The sequence below is a fragment of the Astyanax mexicanus genome, chromosome 1 (assembly GCF_023375975.1).
Source record: "Astyanax mexicanus isolate ESR-SI-001 chromosome 1, AstMex3_surface, whole genome shotgun sequence".
Lineage (NCBI taxonomy): Eukaryota > Metazoa > Chordata > Actinopteri > Characiformes > Acestrorhamphidae > Astyanax > Astyanax mexicanus.
The window spans coordinates 123008348-123033549 of record NC_064408.1 but is presented as its reverse complement, the minus strand read 5'-3'; the positions used below and the strand labels follow the sequence as shown (position 1 = coordinate 123033549).

At 38.0% G+C, this 25202-nt stretch overlaps 3 protein-coding genes and 1 long non-coding RNA gene across 7 annotated transcripts in view; all 4 read right to left on the bottom strand.

Moving 5' to 3' along the window:
• The window catches only part of kif13a (kinesin family member 13A), a 210239-nt gene extending 200688 nt beyond the window's left edge, over nt 1-9551 (bottom strand). For all 4 annotated transcript variants that reach the window (XM_049467964.1, XM_049467953.1, XM_049467966.1 and 1 more), the window contains exons 1-2: nt 8931-9551; nt 8444-8534 (exon numbers count right to left, since the gene is read on the bottom strand). In XM_049467964.1, the coding sequence (XP_049323921.1) occupies nt 8444-8534; nt 8931-8985 (146 nt within the window). In that variant the 5' untranslated portion in view covers nt 8986-9551. The remainder of the gene's footprint in view (nt 1-8443; nt 8535-8930) is intronic.
• A 2175-nt stretch (nt 9552-11726) lies between these two features.
• LOC103036828 (E3 ubiquitin-protein ligase NHLRC1) lies at nt 11727-14554 on the bottom strand. The gene has a single exon (XM_007238474.4). It carries the CDS (start codon nt 14225-14227, stop codon nt 12899-12901), a length of 1329 nt encoding a protein of 442 aa, XP_007238536.3. The 5' UTR covers nt 14228-14554; the 3' UTR covers nt 11727-12898.
• Nucleotides 14555-16164: 1610 nt separating this feature from the next.
• LOC125784522 (uncharacterized) overlaps nt 16165-25202 on the bottom strand; it is a 76421-nt gene continuing 67383 nt past the window's right edge. The window contains exon 2 of the long non-coding RNA XR_007427310.1: nt 16165-19232. This is a non-coding gene — a long non-coding RNA (uncharacterized LOC125784522). The remainder of the gene's footprint in view (nt 19233-25202) is intronic.
• The window catches only part of ptdss1a (phosphatidylserine synthase 1a), a 29060-nt gene continuing 20022 nt past the window's right edge, over nt 16165-25202 (bottom strand). The window contains exon 13 of the mRNA XM_022685376.2: nt 16165-23738. Within this exon, the coding sequence (XP_022541097.1) occupies nt 23638-23738 (101 nt within the window). The 3' untranslated portion in view covers nt 16165-23637. The remainder of the gene's footprint in view (nt 23739-25202) is intronic.

The following is a 25202-nucleotide window of genomic DNA, read 5'->3' as shown; positions in this document are numbered from 1 at the left end:
TTAGCTAGGGCTATACAAGAGCACAAAAGTAGCACTCATTGCATTAGAGCGCACCATTTAAAAGTGAGTGAAATACACCTGCAGTGAGGAGCTCACATAAACACGTGTTGAAAATGCATATCTATAAATCAAGAGTTTATTTCTGCAGTTTCAACACAAGAGAGCAGAAGCAGCACTCATAGCTTTGGTGCGCACCATTTGAAATTGAGAGAAAAACAACAGCAAATAAAGAGCACTAGTAGAAAATGCATATCCATACATCTAAAGTTTAATTCAGCAGTTCTTCTACAGAACTTGCGCTTATAACTTTGGTGTGCACCGTTTCAAAATGAGTGAAATACACCTGCAATAAATAAGCACATGTTCAAAGGCAAATCTATCCATCTAGAGTTTAATTCATCAGCTTCTATGCAAGAAGGCCAGTAGCATGCATAGCTTTGGAGTGCACCATTTGAAAGTGGGTGAAATACACATACAACAAATGATAACTTCATGTGCATATCCACAGATCTAGAGTTTAATTCCGCATTTTCTACATAAGAAGGCCAAAATAGCACTTATAGCTTTGGTACGCATCATTTGAAAATGAGTGAAATACACCCACAATGAAGGAGCACTTGTAAAAATTAAATATTTATACATCTAGACTACAATTCAGAACATTTTCCACAGAAGCATCTCTTATAGCTTTCATGCGCACCATTTGAAAATGAGTAAAATACACCCACAATGAATGAGCACATGTTCATGGACTTGTAGAAAAGGCAAATCTATACATCTAGAATTTAATTTTGCATTTTCTACGTAAGAATTTCAAAATAGAACTCATAACTTTGGTGCGCACCATTTGAAAGTGAGTGAAATACACATACAACAAATGAGAACTTGTGTATGTAAGTGTAGAAAATGCATATGCACATATCTAGAGTTTAATTCAGCAGATTTTTCACAGAAACATCACTTATAGCTTTCCTGCGCACCATTTGAAATTGAGTGAAATACACCGGCAATGAGTGAGCACATGTTTATGCACTTGTAGAAAAGGCAAATCTATCCATCTAGAGTTTAATTCAGCAGTTATTATACAAGAAGGTAAAAATAGCACTCAAAAGCTTTGGTGTGCACCATTTGAAATTGAGTAAAATACACCTGCAGTAAAGGAACACTTGTAAAAAATGCATATCCATACATCTAGAGTTTAATTCAGCAGATTCACTTATAGCTTTGGTACGCACCATTTGAAACTGAGTGAAATATACCTGCAATGAATGAGCACATGTTTATGCACTTGTAGAAAAGGCAAATCTATCCATCTAGAGTTTAATTCAGCAGCTACTATACAAGAAGGTGAAAATAGCGCTCATAGCTTTGGTGTGCACCATTTCAAATGGAGTGAAATACACCTGCAGTAAAGGAACACTTGTAAAAAATGCATATCCATACATCTAGACTTTAATTCAGCAGATTTTCCACAGAAGAATCACTTATTGCTTTGACGTGCACTATTTAAAAAATGAGTGAAATACACCCGTAATGAATGAGCGCATGTTTGCAGGCAGTTCCAGGTGCAGTTGTGCTGCAGTGCCGTCGTCCCTCAGTGCAGGTAAACTGAACTCTGCCAGATTCTGCCAGTGTTCCTCCATCAGTCTGCAGGATTAAAGTGCTGAGAGAGCATCTCTGCCCTCAGTGTGACACCGGAGGACCCGACTGCTGCATTCGAAACGCGAGAGTTCACTCCTCTGTTCTCACTCTGCAGCAGAACTCACTCTGCAGCACGGAGTGATTAAAGATAAAGTCTGATCAAACTCTGATCAAACACCTGATACACCTGATCCTCTCTACTGTAGTTCATTAGCCTACAGATACATCTGACTTCTGATATTCTGACTATATAATTAGCGTGGTGCTAATGAGGTTCATGCTAAACTACTACTACACTGACTTGTTTGAGATGGTGAAACAAAGTCGTAAATGTAAAAAGGGATACCATTCTATATAAAAGTAATCATCAATATTTCATAATAAGAATACAAGCCTACTAAACCAAAGTTCACACTTCTTCAACCACTACACGTACATTTCGACCTGCTGGATGGTGAACTTCAGACAGTACACAGCATGATTATTCAGCAGACTTCATTTGAGGGTGGGATCTTTACCTACTGTCTGTAACGAGTCAGCAAATGAGGAAGATGTAAGAACTTTTAAATTATGAGTTTTGTGCTTTTATTGCAGTTAAGCTATTTAGCACAAGCTAACACTAATGTTTACTAAACGCTAGGGGTGTCACGATTTCGATATTTTATCGAAATCGATCGAAATTATGTTATGATCTCGAGCCTTGAGGTCAAAAAGATGATTGACGATCCCTCCCTCTAAGCTACGTAAGCGTGCATGCTACGCAAATAGCGCAGCACACTGTAGCCGACGCCACAGATATTGTGACTGCTCAAAGAGCAGCCCTTTCTCCAGAGAATGTGGACATTCTCATCTTCTTAAAGAAAAACTTGTTTAGTTTGTTAAGGCTCTAATTGTTCTATTATTTTGTACATGACTGTTCCTGTATTTTTTTATTATTTATTTTGTTATGTTGCACATTGCTGCTACCAAAAAAAGCCACTAGATGGCATTACATATATATCTTAATTAAATTATTTAAATTTGACCATTAGTGCCTGATGTGGTGTATTACAGATCACTTGTATCACTTTGCATCACTTATATCAAGCCCACCTTTTGAAATAAGATATTGTAAATTTGATGAATCAAACCAATGACTGACCAAAAACTAATCTAAAACTGGCATAGGCCGCTCCGCTGTAAAAAAAAAAAGAAAATCGAGAATCGAATCGAATCGAATCGTGGTCCTAAAATCAGAAATAAAATCGAATCGAGAATTTAGAGAATCGTGACACCCCTACTAAAAGCTTAGCATAAACAAGGGGCGTGGCCAGCAACAGCTAATTTGCATAAAGTGACAGGCTCATTCTGAAAGAGACTGAAACTGGTAAGAATAGAGCGTGAGAATGATTTTGTGTAAAGAACTTCATTAGTATGTTTTTTTTATAGAACATAGACCTATTCTAACTTGTGTAAAAAGAGACTTCTTAGAACGTTTAAATGACCTGTAGACACCCTGATTTATGATATATTACCCAGCTATAATCTAACATCAGAAAGTGACAAAACATATCTGATCCTCATGGAAGGTATTTAAGGTGGAAAATCCAGATTAATCTCAAGATGAATCTGTTCTGCTCTTTCTGTCCTCTTTAGAACTTCAGTCTCACCATTATATTAGTTCCCCACATGACTGCACAGTGTGAACGGGGGGATTTTGCCTGAATCCAGTACATTCATCATAAGACCGGTATCTTGTGATGTTGCCCTGTTGCTAACAGGCTTACGCTAAGTTCCTGCGTGAGAAAGCACTGCATGTATCTAGCGATATTGTTAATTAACGATGGTGTCAGACGGTAAATACAGGAGCAGTTATTACAGAGCTGAGCTGCTGCTGGAAACACTTCACTGCGTCTTAATTTATCCTCCTGAAAATAGACCAGCGCTCCTCACTGCACTGACAGCTTTCAGACCTGCACGAGACTGTCTCCTGCTCATCACTCGCTCCTTTAGAAAACAACGTAATTAATTACCTCCCAACTCTAGTCCTTAACGTTTATTATACAATTAGTTCCAACCCTGCAATGTGATTGGCTGAGAGGCGTTTTATGAGTGACATTATTAGCCGGTAATGCATTGTAACCGAAGCTCTTCATGTATTACTCCGCCACATACAGGTAACCTAGCAACGATGCAGCGCTTACAATCCAAATACAAACTTTCCAATTTTTTTCTGGTGAGTTCTAAGGTGTTGCTAAGGTAGGTGGTTACTAGGTGGTAATTGTGGTGAGGCTACAGGGTTGGTATTAGGGCTGAACGATTAATTGCATTCGCGATAATCTCGCGATATTTTAAAACGAGATTCTCTAACCGCACAAGCTGCGATTTGACTGCTTACGTGACTTGGGAGCGAGCCGAGCCGAGGACGAGCGGAGCAAACCCGAGCAGGAGCCACAGATGGCGTTTTCACACCAGCACTATTTGGTCCGGTTAAAACAAACTCTGGTCCGTTTGTAACGATTGAGCAGGTGTGAAAACAGTAATCGCACTGGGGTGCGGATCAAAAGAACCGAACCGAGACCAGCTAGAGGAGGTGGTCTCGGTCCGGTACCAAACGAACTCCGCCGTCTGCGCTGCATTCACTGCTCACAGCCGCGTGATAAATCTGCGTGATAAATCTGCGCTGCACATAGAAACACTGTGTTTGAAAGTGCAGCGTTTCAGCGTTCAGTGTTAAAGCACAGATATTTGCGCTGGAACACAAAATCTTCTCGCTGTATTTACTTTTTTCATATATTTATATTTAACGTACTCCCGTGTCAGACAGCTCTGACCAATCAGAGGACACAGGCTGCTCGTGTGGTTTATTGATGTGCATTTTGGTGCGTTTACATTTATGCCTATATGAAACCAGACCGAACAGAGCGAGAAAACGCTCCAAGTAAACGAACGCATTAACTGATTCGGACCAGAGAAACCAACTACAGGTGTGAAAACGCCCTTAACTTGTTGCACAATGGTTTCAGGCTCGACAGAAGCTGACACAACTGAAAGTCTAATACCAAAGAGGGGCAGCACATCAGTTGTGTGGAATTACTTTGGCTTTAAAAAAGAAGATGCTGCTCAACGTCAGGTACTGTGCAAAATGTGCCTTGTTACTGTTGCTATGACGCGAGGTAACACTACAAACCTCTTTCAGCATTTAAAAAAGCACCACAAAGCCTCGTATGGTATTTGCAAGGCTAAAATGCCAATGGCAAGTGCTGCATCTTCAAATATAAACGAAAATAACGAGTTGGTTAAAGCAGATTCTCTTTATGTTTATTGCACTTTATTTTTTATGATGTTACTAGCTGGAGAGCAGTAATATAATTTTTTTTATATCTATTGTTTTTTCTATTTAAAAAAATGGTGAAAAGGAAAAGCTATTTATCTATTTATTTTTCTATAAAAAAAAAACAAATGGTGAAAAGGAAAAGCATAGATTTGTTTGCTTTATTGTTATCTGTGCTTTAAATAAATCTGACATTGTTTATTATTAAACAGATTGATTTATTGCTTCTGTTTGTTGAAAAATACTTGAGAAGACATAAAAAAAAATCGCATTTTAAATCGCAATCGCAATGTATAGATAAAAAATTGCAATTCGATTATTTTCCAAAATCGTTCAGCCCTAGTTGGTATAATAACCAAGTAGTTATTAGATGGTTCCTATTGTGCTGCTATGTTGTTACTATGGTGTTTATAAGTAGTCACTATGTTATCCCAGGTGGTGGCTAAGAGTTGCATAGTGATTGGTATGATGTTGCTATCAGGTCACTGTGGTATCATAGATGTGTGCTGTAGTGTTGTTATGTGGTTACAAAATGCCTACCAAGGTGTTGCCAAGTGGTTGCTATGGTGCTGCTAGGTAGTTACAAGGTGATTGCTATGATGTTGGTGAGTAGAAGCTATGGTATTCCAGGTGGTTGCTCTGGTGCTGATATGTGATTGCAGCAATGGTATGTCAGCGTTGTAAAGTGGTTGCTAAATGGTTTCTATTGCGTTGCTAAGTGGTTGCTATGGTATCTCCTTTTAGGAATCCAAATAACTTTTTGGTCACATTTCTGCAGAAATATAAACAAGTCTTAAGGCTTTACAAACTCACTTCACGATACTTTAAATTCTTAGTGATAATTATATTTGATCATATAATATTATCATTATTTATCTACACTCCTCTTTGTCTGCATTACTCACACGTACAGTAGAGTAAATCAGTGCGGTAATAAGTGTTAATGCTGAAGGCATCCGCCCTGCCCATCCTGGATAATCTATTCACAGTGCACTGTTTCAACTACAGTGTTGGAATGTGGATCCTCTGCCAACCTTGTCTTCTTTTTTTTTCTTCTTTTTGGACCAGAAAAAGGTCTGGATGAGCTTTGATCATCTTCACAACCCCCTGTCTGAGCTGAAACCCCAGCACAGGCTCCACAACACCCCCGCTATTAAGAGCCGACAGTGGCCCAGAGCATCTTACATTGTCTTATGACAGACTGAAAGCCGGCGGTGACGCAACGTGCAGACATTTTCACATCTAAACTTCAGCAAAACTGGAAACTGGACACCATCCCAGACCTTTCAGTGCAATGCCCGGCTCTTCCCACTGTAAGCCACTAAAAATTATACGCCCAATGGTACTCAGCAAGTCACCAAGGCCCTCACGAATAGTTAAAGGAACTATAACGTTTATATTTTCTGTAGGAACTCATAAAATAATCAGGAGGTATCTTCAGATATTAAGGAAACATGGTCAGTTTAAGCACAGGCAGCTCTCAACAGCTTCAGCGAACCAGACCACTGCAATTCCCCTAGTCCCATTTCCACACCCGGACTGGCAGGTATATGACACAATAGCAGGTAAACAGGACGGAGATTTAAAGTATTATTTAATATTTCAATAAGTCCTTGCATTCATACTCTGGGTTATCAAGGCAGCTAGTATTAGAGCTAGCTAGCTACACTGATCTATACTATGCTAATTACGTCGCTGTCATGCTACAGCATACAGCTAACGTGCATTTACATCAGTCACAGTGGAGGAGCAAATGGGTCACAGCTGTTTACTACCTTGGCAGCAACTATTGTGGCAAAAATATACAACAGAAAGTAAAAGTTTCTCTCTATACTGAGTAGTAATCACAACTCCAGGATGTATAATTTCAGAGCAGTGTGCTTATTATTTTTAGGATAATGGATTCAGGGTGCATGAAGCTAACGTGAACAAGCACAAGAACAGTTCAAAAACCTCTGTAATAATCATGTAATTACATTCGTAGCTAAACTCAATTTACAGTCGAATTTACAGCACAAGTCTGGATCACTTTATCTTACTCAAATCACTGCCTTCATAAACCAATAAAATGCGAAAATTAGACAGGTGCACAGGTAGTTACTAGTTGGTTGCTGTGGTGCTGCTATGTGGTCGCTGTGGTGTTTTTAAGTGGTTGCTATGGATTTGCTATATGGTTACAAAGTGGTTGCTACGGTGCTGCTAAGTAGTGCCAAGCAGTAGATTTAGTAAATGGATAGTTTGAAACTAGCTAGTGTTAACTAGTGTAAGACTTAGTCGAGACTTTACAAACAAACTTAAGAAGGAACTCACACAAAATTGGTTTAGAAATCACCTTAAAATGACATTCCTACACAGAATTTAACAAGCCAGTCTCACGTGTTATGGTAAGTTTTGAATTTTGGTGCATTTCCTTTCATCATCTGAAGGTTTACTGCAACCTGAACAGAGCAGAATTTTGTAAAACAAAGGTTTGCACGGGTAAAACCACTTTTACCTGCTGTCTCCCTTGGTAACACAGGCAAATGCTATGGTGTTCCTAGGCGGTTGGTATGGCTTTTTAGGTGGTTGCTAGGGGCTGCATGGTGGTGGCTATGGAGTTGCTATGCGGTCACAAAGTGGCTACCAGTGGTCGCTACAGTGCCAAGTAGTAGATTTAGTAAATGGATAGTCTGAAACTAACTGTTAAGAAGTGTTAAGACTTAGTAGAGACTTTATGCACAAAGTTAAGAAGACACTCGCACAAAATTGGTGCAACCCAGCCCCAAAGCATTTAGCATGTGAATTAGGTACAGAAAACTGGATATTTTGTATATATATATATATATATATATATATATATATATATATATATATATATATATATATATATATATATATATATATAGTAAAGCCAAACTTAGCACATGAAAAAACAACACTTTTACTTTTTGCACTCTCCCTTGATAACAGACAGTTATCTGCTATGGTGTTCTTAGATGGTTGGTATGGTTTTTCAGGTGGTTGCTAAGGGCTGCATTGTGGTTTCTATGTGGTTTCAAAGTGGTTGCTATGGTGTTGCTAAGTAGTGTCAAGTAGTAGATTTAGTAAATGGAAGGTCTAAAGCTAACTAGTTTTAACTACTGTAACGCCTAGCAGAGACTTTACACACAAATTTAAGAAGGAACTCAAAGGAACACACAATTGGTGCAACCCAGCCCAACCCATATATATATATATATATATATATATATATATATATATATATATATATATATTGGGTCGTAACCCCTGTATTGTGGTACAGATCATATCACCAACAGTTCAGAGTGCAGAAGTCACCTTAAATGACATTCCAACACAGAGTTTAACAAGCCAGTCTCATGCTGAAGTCAGAAAACACTCAGTTTTGGTGCATTTCCTTTTGTCTGGAGTTTTATACACAACCTAAACATAAGAACAGAAGCCAAAATGATGTAAAGCAAAGCCTTGCACGGGTAAAACCACTTTTACCTGCTGTCTCCTTTCGCGTTTGAAGGCGGCGGGTGAAGGATTGTCTGGTTTTCTTCCATTTCCAGCACACATTTCGTGCTGAGCTCAATCTCTGCAATGCAATGGGGAAAAGTTTGGTTGGGTTAGGCAATAGATGCAATAGAAGATTTTGGGTTTGCATTTAACTACTGGAGTTTAGTGCAATGGTGCAATCCATTACAAAAAACATGTATTAGGCTATATCAATGTGTACAAGTGTATAATGGGTGTATAATCAGTGTAGAAGTCTTTAATGCTGGGTAATATTGATATTTTGTCCATTTTCACTTGAGCAACCATAACAATGCATCTAATAACTATTTAACTTACTTAACCTAGTTATTAGTTAGTGTTGTAACTATGCTGGAGCATGAGCCTGATGGAGCATTGGAAGTGAATTTTAAAAAGCTAATATCTGATCAATCTGATCAAATATCTGCCCCAAATTAAGGACAAGGCTTGTACTCACCTCTCCGGTTCATTGGGCGAACTCTCACCGCGACTTTTACCTTAGTATCCGACATTTTTACGCACTTTTAGCGTTGTTTTCCTTCTTTTTCCCAGACCCCCGTAGCTCTAGTCCACTAGCTAGCAACGTTACCGGACGGCTAGCCCAGCAAAGTCCCGCTCATAAAACAGCCTCTCCTGAAGTCTCTGCAGGCTAAACGGTGGAAAATCCCACCTGAAAAGAAGCCCACCATTCCCGGCAAGAGAAATAATCACAACCCGAGCATTCCCCCGCAGTTTCCAGCCCGCTATCTGCCCGAAAACAGCCGCAGCGCCGCTCCGGCTCCGGCTCCTCTCAGCATCCAGACCGCCATCTTCCACACTTCTCTCCAGTGGAAACCCTGCCCAGCGCTTCTTCACCCGCTCCAAACCCCCCAACTCCACCACGAACCGCTCCTCAAACACCCGGAGAACTTTATAAAAACCCTTAACTACCCGCACAAACTCCAAACACCCCCCAACACCGCCGGAAAACACGGCCGAGGCGAGGGAGAGCTCAGCGGGGGACTGCAGCTCCGCTCCCCGGGGATACAGCGGGGTCTCCGGCGTCTCAAACTACCGGCCACCCCGTGCACTGGTGCACTGCCCCCCGGTCAACCAGGCCTCCTTGCCTTCTTCACCTTTACCCACATTTATTCACACTTTTATATATTTATCCACGTTTTACATCACTTTTACACATTCTAACCCTTTAATCTACTCAACAACTTTACAAAAACTTAATGAATAATGCACATTTTAGATTTGCTGATTCATTATTTATACGTTTTGTCAGGGTACCCCCAAAATATGAGCCTGACCAGCCACTTATCTCAGTCACAAAAGTTGCTCATATCTGTTTTTTGTTATATAACTCTATATAACTGTATAACATTAGAATACTAAATCCAGATAAACATAAACCATAAAGTGGTCAGTGAGAGTATCTAAGGTTGCCTGTAATTAACTCTATATTACATAGAAAATAAAAATTACCATAATTAAACATAATGTCAGTTGTAAGAATTAACTCTATATAACATCAGAATAAATCTAAATAAACACTAACTCAGTGATCAGTGAAAGAGTCTACCTGTAATAAACCCAAATAAACATAAGACAGTTGTAGGAATTAACTCAATATAACATTAGAATTAATCGAAATAAACAAAGTGAGTGGTCGGTGAGAGTGTCTACCTGTAATTAACTCTATATCAATACAAACTACCAGCCACTCCATGAACCGCCACCCACACTTTTAGATCTTTATCCACGGTTTTACATCACTTTTACAGCTTTATAAACTTTAATCTACTCCACAACTCCACTATAATTTAGTGAATGATGCAGATTTTAGATTTGCGGATTCATTAATTATACGTTTTGTCAGGGTATCCCCAAACTATGAGCCTGACCAGCCACTTATCTCATTCACAAAAGTAGTTCTACAGGCAAATAAAAGTTTGTTTTAACGACATTTGCCTGTAAAACTTTAGAACGTAACTTTATAACAATAGAATAAACTTAAATAAACATGAAGTCAGCAATCAGTGAGTGTACACCTGTTAATAAATTTATATAACATATAGCGTAAAATAAGCTCAAATAAATATAGAGTAAGTTGTAAGACTTAACTCTATGTAACATGAGAATGAACCTAAGTAAACATAAAGTCAGTTGTAAGAATTAACTCTACGTAACATTAGAATGAACCCAAATAAACAAAGTTAGTGGTCAGTAAGAGTGTCTACCTGTAAAACTCTACTATAATTTAGTAAATTATGCAGATTTTAGATTTGCTGATTCATTATTTATACACTTTGTCAGGGTACCCCCAAAACAGGAGCCTGGCCAGCCACTTATCTCAGTCACAAAAGTAGTCTAAAACTTTTAATAATGACATTAAAACTAACTTTTATTTGCCTGTAAAATTTTATAACGTTAGAATGAACCCAAATAAACAAAGTTAGTGATCAGTGAGAGTGTCTACCTGTAATTAACTCTATATAACATTAGAAAACTAAACCCAAATAAACATTAATAAAGTCAGTGATCAGTGAGAGTATCTACCCGTAATTAACTTTAATTAACTCTATATATAAAGTAAAATAAGCTCAAATAAACAAAAGTCAGTTGTAAGAATTTATTCTATATAACATTAGAATAAACCCAAATAATTGTAAACTCATTGGTCAGTGATTTTATCTACCTGTAATTAACTCTATATAAATACACATAGATAATCATAGATAGATAATCATATCTAGAGTGGCTTAAACTACCGGCCACTCAATAAACTGCCCTTGGTCAACTAGGGCTTCTTCAGACCTTTACCGACTTTTATCCACACTTTTAGATCTTTATCCACAGGTTTAGATTACTTTTACAGCTATAAAAACTTTGATCTACTCAACAACTCCGCTATGACATACTAAATTATTCAGATTTTAGATTTGCTGATTAATTATTTATCATTTTTGTCAGAGTACCGCCAAAAATATAAGCCTGATTCGCCACTGATCTCAGTTACAAAAATAGTCTAAAACTTTTAATAATGTAATTTTAACAAATTTTTATTTGCATGTAAAACGTATTACATATCTAAACCCAAATAAACATAAAGTCAGTGATCAGAGAGTGTCTACCTGTAATTAACTCTATATAACATTAGAATAATAAATCCAAATAAACATAAAGTAAGTGGCCCAATATAGTTACAGCGTATAGTATCAGTAGTACTGTGTAAGCTTCTTTAATAATGTAAATTATTTATATATAAAGTTTAAAGCACAGAATAAATGAATTCAAACCGATATTTTATGTATTTCTCTTTAATACCTGAATCCAGTTAATTCCAGGTTCTACAGTTCATTGACAGTTTATAAATTAGTGCAAATACTTCCATATTCCAAGTATTGGTTAATTTCAAAGTTTTAATAAATAAGTTACATATGCATCAAATACCTATAAAATAGGTTGTGGCCACAACTTGTTAAATTGTTAAAAAAGACACACATTAGTAAAGAGATCGGAACCCAAATCTTCTCACATGCTACTAAACTGTGGCCATTACTTATCTAATTCCTATGCTTTACTAAGTTGTGGTCACAATATTTAATTATCTTGTTACCACATGGTAAAAAGTTGTGTCTACAACTACTGTGTCTATCCCAACATCTTACTATGTAGCGGCCACAACATAATGATTATTTTCCATGACTTATTTAGTTGTAGCCAAGAAACAAGACGTTATCTTATTATTATAGCCTATTAAATTGTGGCCACAACATAATTATCTCATTAACATGGCTTACTATGGCTTTAAGTTGTGGCCTTCACTTGATTATCTTAGTCCCGTATTTTAGTAAGTCTTGACATCCCCACAACATATTGAATCATTGCCACAACATAATTTTCAATACATTCTCATAATTTATTAAGTTGTGGCCACTAATTGACATGAATTACATCGTTACTATGTCTTACTAAGTTTTTGCCACAGAATAATTATCTTGTTCCCATACCTTACTCATTTGGGGCTATAAAATAACTACCAAATTGGCATTACAGTGTGATGATCTCTTTCCCAAGTCTTACTAAGTTGTGGCCATAACTTAATTATTTAATTTCCACAGCTCACCAAGTCGTGGCCACAACTTAATATTTTGTTCCTATATAATTAAGTTGTAGCTATCAGTCAATTGGCTTAATTATTAAATTTCATTGCCTTACTAAAGTTGTGGCTATGACTTAATTATCTTAATTATGTTTAATCTCTTTTCTACACCTTAACAAATTATGGCCATAGTATAATCAAATAGTTCCAATACCAGAACTTGCTAACTAAGCTGTGGCCACAAGTTATTTTTATGTATGCAGGATGTTAAAGCAAGGTTCCGTTGGGTTATCAGTACAAGCCAAAAGACAATCAAGAGCAACAGCAAGACATTTTCAGATCGATTTGATGGTTTTCGCACAGTTTGAGTTCTCTGCGCTGGTTGAGTAGATCTTCACAGTGTGATCTCCACTGTCCAAGACGATCAGAGAGTTCTGCTCAGTTGCTACTAAACCTACTGGACGCACCAGTCCATCCTGGACCAGTGCAGTCATCACAGTCGTCGTCTCCAGGTCCCCCAAACTCCATACGGTGCCTTGTTGGGAATCAGCCACAATGACATTTCCATGTCTGTCAAAGGTGACGTAGGAGATGTTCAGCTTCATTGAGGACATCTGGCTCAAGCCTGAACTGTCCACCAAAGTTAGGAGGACAAAGTCTTGGCTGAACAGCTTTAGTCGAGTTGCTGCAGAACCTCCATTGTGGCGTCTTTGGACCTCCATGTGCTCCAAGACTGCAACACACCCAGAAACTTTACATGACACTACAGCTCTTGGGCATTGAAGGTCTTGCAGAACCACCATCTTGGTTGAGACAACATTCTGTCCAAAGTCCACCTTTATTTGCCAAAGTTTGCCAGCTTGAGCGTCTGTCACGAGAATGTGCCCACAGTTGTTGATGTCAACTCCCCATGGAAGCTCAAACGGCCCAATGATAGTTGCCAAAGGAAGTCCGCTTGAAGTAAAGACCTTCACTGAACTGTCTCCAGCATCGGTCACAACAATATGACCACTGGTAGATACTGCAACATCAAGAACGTGGCACAGTTGGTCACGGTTGTGACCGTAACAACCGAAGCTGTGCAAATAGTGACCCTGAGAGTTGAAGATGTTGACCTTCTCATGGCCCCCGTGCACCACCACCACTGATGCCATTGATGGCTCGAGTACTGCGACCCCAGTTGGGTTGATGAGTGTACCCCAGCCTCCAAAAGCGGCACGAAGATGCATCTGGACGAGCAAACCTGGCGATTCTGCACTGGCTTGTGGTCCCATTCCTTCTGGGCATGGATGACCAGAGCAAGATGGGCCTGATCCAGGAACTCTGTTGGCTGAACAGCTTGGAATTCCAGCCGAAGCAACCAGGTCCTGAAGGTCAAGCAAGGCTTGGCAGTCGTAGGTGCCCCCGATATCGCACAAGCGCCTGCAGAAAGGGCACTCCAGTTGGCGCAAGACAGGGTGTGCCAGGGCACAGACACATGCCAGGCAGATCACGTGACCACAGGGCAGGTTCCTAGGTCTCCGCCCATTCTGGTCTGAGGAGAACCTTTCGAAGCAGACCTTACACTCCAGCAGGTCAGAGCGGATCTCCTGCAGAACCTCCTCTGCACCTTTTACCCTTCTAGAGGCAGAGGTGCTTGTTTGGAAGGCAGGGGTCTCAGACATGTCCAGTTTCTCCAATTTGTCCAATTATTTTTGGTGTGGAAAAGAAAAGAACAGATAGAACCATTAAAAAGAAGAAGAAGCAGAAGCTGAAGTTCTGCTACAACACCATGTTTCTATATTTACTGAATGCCTCTCTCTCCGTCATGTGATCCTGACTGTCGGAATCTAGCAATGTAGGTAATTTGCTTCCATCTATTGGCAAGAAGATGAATTACATCCCAAGAATATTTGTGTTTCAAAGCCATGAATAACATTTAAACCAACATGTTCTCTAGCAGGTAAAGTGAATAACTCTGATTTCATACTTCCAGTGGCTCCTGCCAAAGGAGGGGATCCACATATTAGACAGCGAGTGAACAGTCAGTTTTGGAAGTTGATGTGTTGAAGAAGGAAAAAAGAACAAATGGACGTAAAGACCTGGGACACTTTGAGAAGACGAACCAAACAGAATAGATAATCTCTAGAACATCATGCAGGTCTTTTGTGGGGTGTTCCTGGTATACAAATGATGAGTTTCTTTGATTTTATCTAATTGAAAACCTCTGGAATATAATCAAGATGAAGATGGATGATCACAAACCATCAAACCAAACTGAACTGCTTGATTTTTTTGCACCAGGGGTAAAGCAGCATACAGTTATCCAAAAGCAGTGTGTAAGACTGGTGGAGGAGAACATGATGCCAAGATGCATGAAAACTGTGATTAAAACCCAGGGTTATTCCACCAAATATTGATTTCTGAACTTATGAATATGAACTTTGTATTATTTGAGGTCTGAAAGCTCTGCATCTTTTTTGTTATTTCAGTAATTTCTCATTTTCTGTAAATAAATGCTCTAAATGACAATTTTTTTTTTTTGGAATTTGGGAGAAATGTTGTCTGTAGTTTATAGAATAAAACAACAATGTTCATTTTACTCAAACATAAACCTATAAATAGCAAAATCAGAGGAAATGATTCAGAAACTGAAGTGCTCCCTTATTCTGCATTATTATAGTATTATTGGGTATTATTATTTTATAATTATATCATTCATTTCACCCCTAATTGAACCTGATCTATGCTCTGAGCTGCTGGATTTGTTTGGTACAGTACATCTGCAGTAAATTTAGATTGAAACCTGAGCTCTTTATGAGCGGGGTGTGCAGGACGTCCGTGTATTTCCGTCCAGGAGGGACACTGGACACTGTCTGGTCATCGAAACAGCCCATCAATCAGAGGGCATTCGAGACCAAATACATACCGGATACACTTTCATCTCACCAGCTTCACCCAGCTGCTCCATTCAGTCCCAGCAGATACAAGCACTGAGTAACTCAAGATATGGGTTTCTAATAAAGTGGCCAGCGAGTAAGTGGAAGCACAAGGTAATGTAGGTAGGTGTTTCTAATAAAGTGGCAAATGTGTAGGTGTTTCTTATAAAGTGGCCAGTGATTGAAAGCACAAGATAATGTAGGTAGGTGTTTCTAATAAAGTGGCCAGTGAGTGAAAGCACAAGGTAATGTAATGTAGGTAGGTGTTTCTAAAAAGTGGCCAGTGTGTAGGCGTTTCTTATAAAGTGGCCAGTGAGTGAAAGCACAATATAATGTAGGTAGGTGTTTCTAATAAAGTGGCCAGAAAGTGAGTGAAAGCACAAGGTAATGTAAATAGGTGTTTCTAATAAAGTGGCCACTGAGTGGAAGAAGCACAAGGTAATGTACGTAGGTGTTTCCAATAAAGTGGCCAGTAAGTGGAAGAAGTACTTACTGGAAACATAATGTTGGTAGGTGTTTCCAATAAAGTGGCCAGAGAGAGGAAACAAGATAATGCAATGTAGGTAGGTGTTTCTTATAAAGTGGCCATACAGTGAGTGGAAGCACAAGGTAATGTAATGTAGGTACGTGTTTCTAATAAAGTGGCCAGAGAGTGAAATTACAAGGAAAAAATGAGAAACTAGTCACAGATAGAAGAAATTTTAATTTGAAATGCAGTGAAATCCAAACAATTACGTACATAACTACACAATAACATACATATTACTGTTGTGTAAATCCATTATAAACACAGAAAAGTTGTAATATTGAAATGTACACTCTCTTTTTTCTGTATGAAATATGTATTTTTACTGTTTTCTAGCTCATGCTATGGTCCAAACGGAGATATATTTATATATTTATATTGACTAGTGTTAGCTGCACTAAACCAAACCAGTCTCAATGTAAAATCAGCAGCAGGTGGAGGTGGGATGAACTGTGGTGAAGATATGTAGATGCGAATCATAAAAGATTATAGATGTTAAAAGTGTATTCTGCTCGTAAATAAAGGCTGCATTCACATTGCATGTACAGTGGCCTTTTTACATTTTTGACCAAATCCGATGTTTTTTTTTGCTTGTTTGTTTGTTTTAATGCAACCTATATCTAACATTGGTCTGAAATGTATGCACCCATAAACTGACACTGTGCTTCACGTCAAGTTTCGGTTTTATCTCCACAAGTTACGTTTACCTAAACCATTACCAAATCATTTACAGTTATATTTCTGCATTAGGATTTATACAGGATATAAAATCTATGGTTCTTGGGGTTAATCTTTCTTTTTTTAAAGCTTTGTATTTTCCTGTGAAGTTGCAGCAAAAATGCCCTCTTTTTTCCTACTCCTTGATTTAAAACAATGAATTGCGTGTGAATTCTGTTCGGGCTGTTTAGACTAAATCCCTATCTGGTCATGATTAGTGGTCAGGAGTTTCTCTTTAATTCTACTCCGTGATTAAACTCCTGCATCTGGACTGCAACTGAAAAACACAGGAGGACCAGTGAGGTTTTTTTAGGCTTTCTCAGTCACATGACAGAGTTCAGTAGCTCCTCCATTTCCACTCGCTGTTGTGTTTTACACTGTTGTGTGGATCTCCGTGGAAACGCCCAAGCGCCCAAAGTGTAATTATGGTGCGCGGCAGTGGACAAAGCTATTTTATTAAAGGCGAGTAGACGAAACTCTGAGATGTGGATCTGAACGGGACTAAAATTACCAGAGGAGCACGGAGTTCAGGAAAACAGTAGATAATTCAGCCTGTAATTTTCTCAGAGGACGTCTGAGAAAAACACGTACATGGTCGTTCCGAAAGGGAACAAAATCACAGAGGATTAAACCCCCCCCCATAAAAGAGAAAATTACCCCAGAATCCCATCCAGATATGGCTTAAATCATATTGAAACTAAGATTTTTTTAATTTTTATTGCTACATTAAACACAGCAGGTAAACGTAGCCCAACTACAAATGTTGTTTTTAGGCATTTGGCAGTGTGAACGGTACAAAACACATTGAATCTGACATTTTTAATTCCAGTATGCCAACTTCCTGCTGTTGTGTGCTGTGTAAATGTAGCCAAATTTGACCAAATCTGATTTCTCAAGCAATGAATGATTTCCCACCGTTTTGAATAACGTAAAAACGCATTAAATCTGATATCTTCAGTTTTCCTATTTGGGCCACTTTTACATGTTTATATGTGGTACTGAAATCTGATACATATCCAAAACGTGGCAATGCGACTCAATCTAAGTAGCCAGAGTGGAATTGATGCTTTTTTTTATTTCACATCCTTCAATCCAACTTAAGAATCAAGGAAGTCAGCATGGCTGAATAACACACACGGTTGCTGGAGAAGACGAAACCGAAACTTAATGTGAAGCGCTGCTCTTTATAACATAAGCGTGAGTTTAGAAATGTGAACAGCCAAAATAAGCACCGGATTGGGTTGAGGGAGTTAGATTTAAGCGCTTTCAAACCCCGTGTGACAAGTGTTGCAAAAACGGTCCAAATTAGAATTTTATTTTCAGATAGCGATAAACACACTTAATTGAGAATCTGCAGTTCAGATTCGATTTGGACCAATTTTATGAGTAGAAGTGAAATCAGATAAATATCCAATTTGTGTCAACAAGGGCTCGGAGCGGTCCAGCAGTCTAAAGCGCTGCCACTATGATTAGGAGATCGCCGGTTCGCCGGACAGTTGTTTCGCTCTCGCTTGGTGGGTACAGTAGGCGCTCTTTCCCATAACCACTCCTAGATGATGTGGATCAGCACAAAGCTGCATCTGTGAGCTGATTTATCAGAACCGCGTTACTGCACTTTCCTCTGAGTGTTAGTGCTGTGATGCTACTCGGTAACAAAAAACCTTAAAAACATCAGATTTGATAAGAAAATCAGATTTGTGCCGTTTTCATCAGCAGTGTGAACGTAGCCCAATACTCTCTAAATCAGACATTGTCAGATTAAAGTAGACGCTCTGTTTAAAACCACCGCAAACGTAACATATGTAAAGTTAATGCAAACACATCCTGGTGCTCGCTCTACTGGTAACGGAGATTCTGTAAGTAGTAAGTGGATATGGGTCGGGGGAAAAAGGCATTTAAATGTTTTTTAAACGTTTTTTTTTTGTTTTTTTTTACAGAAGGTAAAGTAACAAACAAAAAAAAGAAACAAAAGGTTCGATGTGAACGGAACATTTTGGCAAATGAAGGCAAAGCTAAACTTCTTCAGTCAATAAAGCGTGGGGGCTCAGGCCACAACCAACAGCAGCAGGATTGTCATCAGGACTGTGCATTTCGTGGGAAATTTTACAAAGAAGTTAACAAGATATTTTAAAGCGATAGTTTGGAGAAAAATCTAATTTTTGATATCTACAGTATATGGACAAAAGTATCAAGAAGATATACCATTCTAAACCAACAGGAATTAATACAATTAATGTCCAAATACTTTAGTCCATATAGTGTATGTAAATTTATCTTCATTTTTGCTGTTTTTTTTTTAAATCAAAATATCATGATAAATCAACCATTCAACCAACATGAAAATGTTTGGACACACCATCTAAACTCTTGCTCTTCCTTTTCTTGGGCGGTCCTGATGCGTGCCAGTTATATCATTACATTTTTGATGGTCTTTTTCGACTGCACTTGAGGATTTTCTTTACTTAGTTGAGTAGTTCTTTTCATAATATGGATGTATACCAACTCTACCTCTTCACAACTTTACTTTAACTGATGCTCTCAAACACTTTATTAAGAGACAAGAAATTCAGGTAATTAACTCTTGATGAGTTCAGCACAGCTGTTAACTGAAATCAGCCTGAATTCCAGGTGGAGTGGAGCTACTTTGAAGAATCTGAAAATGGATTGACTTTAGTACAGAACATTTTTAATCAGTGAAAAATCACAGAATATAAAGTGTGTCCAAACATTTTTGAGGTCTATCACTTTAAACCTATTGAAGCCTGTTTGAAATAACCCTGCTTATTGTGATCACTCCTGAAACCAAACAGACACAATAACCTTAAAACCAGAGAAAAAAAAAGAGGCGGTATTAGAAGAGGAACAGAGGAACAGAACGTTAATAAAAGTGTTAGTTATTAGAACACACACTCATGCAGGCACATTACTGTGGAGTAAAGCTTCTACCCTCTCTGATTAACTGCTGCAGAAGAAAGGTTATATTATTCCACAAAACACAATTTATCCATTGATTTCATTATTAAAGGAATACGCCAACACTTTACCAAGCTTTAAACTGCACCCACTGACCCTTCTGATTATTAGAATAGGTACAAACATCAACCTACTGGCCCCATGCTAAAGCTAATGCAAGGAGTGGTCTATGTAGAGGGGTATAAAGACCAAGCTCTAAAGCTCTTCAGACTAGTAGAAAGTCTTTCCCATACAGTAGAGAGACAGTTACCCCAACAAAATCAGGATTAACTCTTTTTAATACCTTTGATTTTAGAATAAACAATGAATGAGCAGGTGTCCCATGACTTGTGCCCATGTTATGTAATCTTAAACCACACTAAGTTGGTAATTTGTTGAGTAATATGAAATTTAACTTTGATCCTATTGTTTTAGACACTGTATTTTGGTCATATTTATTGATAACAGTATCAAAAAAACATATACAGCTCTGAACAACTACTTAAAAATGATGAGTTTCTTTTATTTGACCAAATTGAAAACCTCTGGAATATAATCAAGAGGAAGAACCAAGCTGAGATAATAGAATTTTTGCACCAGGAGTGTAAATCATAAAGTTATCCAAAAGCAGTGTGTAAGACTGGTGGAGGAGAACATGATGCCAAGATGCATGAAAACTGTGATTAAAAACCAGAACCAGGGTTATTCCACCAAATATTGATTTCTGAACTCTTAAAACTTTATGAATATGAATTTGTTTTCTTTGCATTATTTGAGGTCTAAAAGTCATTTCTCATTTTCTGCAAATAAATGCTTTGAATGACTATTTATGATTTTTTTTATTTGGAATTTGGGTGAAATGTAGTCTGTAGTTTATAGAATAAAACAACAATGTTTATTTTACTCAAACATAAACCTATAAATAGTAAAATCAGAGAAACTGATTCAGAAACTGAAGTGCTCTCTTCATTTTTTCCAGAGTTGTATATACTAAAGTAATTAGTGTGGAGTTGGTCCCCCTGGCTAAAGTATTGGGACACCATCTTATTCACCCTATTGGAGCTTTTATCTCATCTCATTCTAGACCCAGAGTCATTAGTGTGTAGTCGGTCCCCTTTTGGAGATCTAACCACAGGTTTGGAGTGCTAATAACTATACCACTACTACTAATAATGGAATAACCAGTAGGAAAAAAGGAAAGAAGTTTGAGTTATTAATGGGGTATTCCTTTAAGCCCAAAAGACATGCCTTAATTTGAAATTCAGTTTTGTGGAATAACATATGGAAAAAAAAAGCAGAAATAAATGAGCTAAACAAAGTAAAACATTAAAAATCTGCGTATTACAGCAAAAGCCTAGTGAAAGTGACCATAATCACAAACACTAAAGAGTGAAGACACGTTTATGAATAGGCAGCTTCCAGAACAAACTACATAATTAACTGTATAACTGGCCCTAAGAGAAAGTGCTTAAACCGTGTGCTTCTGACCTCCACATTCACTCAGAACCATCATCCCCAACACATCATCCCGACTCCACATCACTTTGTGCGCTTCACCTCTAGAATCTATCTACTCAGACAAACAGCGCCACTTACTGGCCGCCAAAGTGGATCAAGCAGCGCTTCCTTACCTCACAATTATAGGAATACATTAGCCAAAAACATGATAATTACAACCATAAATGAATAAAATGAACAATAGAATGAGTGAAAGAATGAAAGGTGATGAAAGGCAGTTAGTCAGACGCATGCAAAACCATGCTAAACAGCCACGTTTTACAACTAAATGAACTAAAATGTAATCAATTTTAGTGCTAAAATTGGTAAAAAAAAACACTTTGAGAGTCATCCACTGATCAACAATGTCTTTAAATAGTATTTAAGGAAATATATATAGTCAATATAATTTGAAGTTATATGAAGTTGATATGAAGAGCAGTCAAGCTAAGCTTTCAATACATGTTAGCCTTTTAGAACCTTTGCAGCTACGATGCTAAAGTAGCTAACATAGCTAACAAGTAAATAAAACTCAGCTAGTTAACATCACAAAAAGTACGATAGACTTAAAATGGAATTAAATTGAGTAAATGTTTAAGTTTCATTACCTGTTAGCTATTTTAGCTATGTAGCTGCACTGGATATACAATACAAAAAGGCTAACCTAGCTAACAAGTGATGCTGTTTTGTGTATGCTTTAGCTTTTTGCCAGGTTAGCATTAGCCAGGGTTAACAATGTTAGCACTTTTCCAGGTTAGCACTTTGCCAGGTTTGCATTAGCCAAGGTTAACACTGTTAGCACTTTGCCAGGTTAGCATTAGCCAAGGTAAACACTGTTAGCACTTTGCCAGGTTAGCATTGGCCTAGGTTAACATTGTTAGCACTTTTCCAGGTTAGCATTAGCCAACGTTAACACTGTTAGCGCTTTGCCAGGTTAGCACTGGCCAAGGTAAAGACTGTTAGCACTTTGCCAGGTTAGCATTAGCCAAGGTTAACACTGTTAGCACTTAACCAGGTTAGCATTGGCCTAGGTAAACACGGTTATCAATTTGCCAGGTTAGCATTGGCCTAGGTTAAAACTATTAGCAATTTGCTAGGTTTGAGTTGTTGGCATTGTCCTGGGTTAGCATTGTTAACACACTGACAGGTTAGTATTGTTAGCACTGTTGCAGGGTATCATTGTTAGGATTTTCCCAGGTTAGCTTTGCTCCAGGTTAGCATTGGCCTAGGTAAGCATTGTCCCAGGTTATCACTGGCCCAGGTTAGAATTGTTAACACATTGCCAGGTTAGCATTGTAGGAACTGTCCCAGGGTATCTTTGTTAGCACTGTTCTAGGTTAGCATTACTCCAGGTTAGCAATGGTAGCACTGTCCCTGGTTAACATTATCCCAGATCATAATTTTAACACGTTGCTAACCTGGGACAATGCTAACCTGATCAAAAAATGGTAAAAACCAGCAGCACTTGTTGCATGGAGAATTTCTGATTTATTAACAATACAAGAATAACCAACGCGTTTTGGCGCTCAGGCCTTCATCAGGGTTAAAAGATGCTAACCTGGCCAAGTGTTAAAAATGAAGACCATGGACAAAGTTAACCTGTGATAGTGCTAAAAATGCTAACCTGGAGCAATGCTAACCTGGGACAGTGCTAACATTGCTAACCAGGTTATCATTGTCACCAGGTTAACACTGTTCCAGGTTAGCATCGTTAGCACTATGCTAGAGTATAATTGGCAGAAACACACACACACAGAAACACTTATAAACCATCTAATACCACTGCTTTTAAATATATTTTTCTTGGAATGTGGAAAAATTCTAAAATCAGAGTTCTAAATTCTAGTTAGCACAGTGCTAATCATAAGTTAGCTTTCATTAGCCTTCCACCATTGCTTCAGTGTAAAACAAAGCCAAAGCCAAACCTCAGAAATGTATCATGACTTGACTAATTCAATATATTTTAGGAAAAGTGAAGAATTGAGTGTAAATTTGATGCAATATAAAAAAAAAGTGTCTACACGAACATTTCAGGTCCAGTTAACGGCACGGTGCTAAAAGGTGAACGATGTAAAAAGTGATTCTACGATTCGCTAAGATGAAGAAAGTGAACAAAGCTTTAGTTGTGCGGTTATAAAACACAGAACAGTCAGTCGTTTAACACAGAAAATACTAGAACAAACAAATACTGCAATAAGGAGGAGTAAAGCGGCGGCGGCGCTCGCTGCTACTGCTCACGCTTCACAACGTAACGCAAACCTGTAGCGCCACCCGGTGGCAGTGCCCGCCACAACCTCATACATGGAAGAGTCACACGGCCCCGCCCTGATATATATTTATATAAATATACTCCATACATCATTCTGGAAGGGTTAACGTTCTTCATCACTCTTCTTCTTCTCTCTTCTTCTCTTTATTCTTTACTAAAATCAGTTCTGCATCAGCGTCTGCGGAATGATCCCGTTTATTTTTCCACTCCGTTCACGGAGCTGCTTTTCCCGGAGTTTCTTCCTCGATTTCTGGTTGTGGAAGCTGTGAAAACTGGCGAGTCTGGCTCAGAATCTCCTGCAAACACAAACCAAAAAAAACCCAAAAACGATACTGTAGGTGTTTCTAATAAAGTGGCACTATAAGACGCACTTAAAATATAAAAAATATATATATTTATCCATAAATCATCAGAGCTCCTTATAATCCGGTGCTTCTTATGTATGAATTATGTCAGTTACTATATCAGTATGAATTATATCAGGTATTAAGGAGGTTAGCTAGTGTCACATAATGTCCCTCATAACCCTGTGCTCTTTATGGAGCAAAAAATATGGTAACTGAATTTTATTAAGATTTTAAGTGATAGAACAACATAAAGTAGCACAAAATTGTTAAATAGAATGAAAATTATGCATGGTTTTCAAAATTTAAATGAAATAAAAATCTAAAAATTGTGACGTGCAAAAGTATTTATACCCCCTATTACAGAAATTACAGCTGCAGGTCTTTTAGGGTTTTGTCTCTACCAGGTTTGCGCATCTAGAGACTGAGAGTTTTGCTCATTCTTCTTTATAAAACAGCCGAAGCTCAGTCAGGTTGGATGGAGAAAGTCTGTGAACAGCAGTTTTCATGTTTCTCCACAGAAGCTCAATGCAATTTAAGACTGTCATTCTAACACAAGAATATTCTACGATCTAAACTATTCCACTGTAGCTCTGGCTGTATGTTTAGGGTCATCGTCTTGCTGGAAGGTCTCAAGTTTTTTGCATCCTCCAACAGGTTTTCTGACATGACTGTCTTGTATTTATCTATATCTATCAACTCTGACCAGCTCTGAAGGCAGTTGACTGCACTATTTAGGGGTTTTAGAGTAAAGGGGATGAATACTTTTGCACTTTTCAGATTTGTATTTGATTACAATTTTGAAAACCATGCATCATTTTCATTCCACTTCACAATTAGTATGTGCTGCATTGGGTATATTTATCGATTAAAATCTCAATAAAATAAATAAAGTTTGTGGTTATAAGGTGACAAAATGTAAAAAAAAGTATTAAAAAAGGTGTACTTTTAGCTAGACACTGTGGGTGCTTTTATTGAGTGGAAGCACAATGTAATGTACAATGTATAGCTCTGGAAAAAAAATAAGAGAGCACTTAAAAACGATTAATTTCTTTGATTTTACCAAATTAAAACCTCTGGAATATAATCAAGAGGAAGATGGATGATCACAAGCCATCAAACCACCAAACTGAACTGCTTGAATTTTTGCACCAGGAGTAAAGCAGCATAAAGTTATCCAAAAGCAGTGTGTAAGACTGGTGGAGGAGAACATGATGCCAAGATGCATGAAAACCAAGATGCATGTGATTAAAAATCAGGGTTATTCCACCAAATATTGATTATTTCTGAACTCTTAAAACTTAAGTTTTAAGAGTTCAGATAAATATGAACTTGTTTTCTTTGCATTATTTGAGGTCTGAAAGCTCTGCATCTTTTTTAAATGACAATATTTTTATTTTGAATTTGGGAGAAATG

What these genes read in the sequence shown, in the direction of transcription:
- LOC103036828 (XM_007238474.4), bottom strand. Translation starts at nt 14,227, where the DNA reads ATGTCTGAGACCCCTGCCTTCCAAACAAGCACCTCTGCCTCTAGAAGG.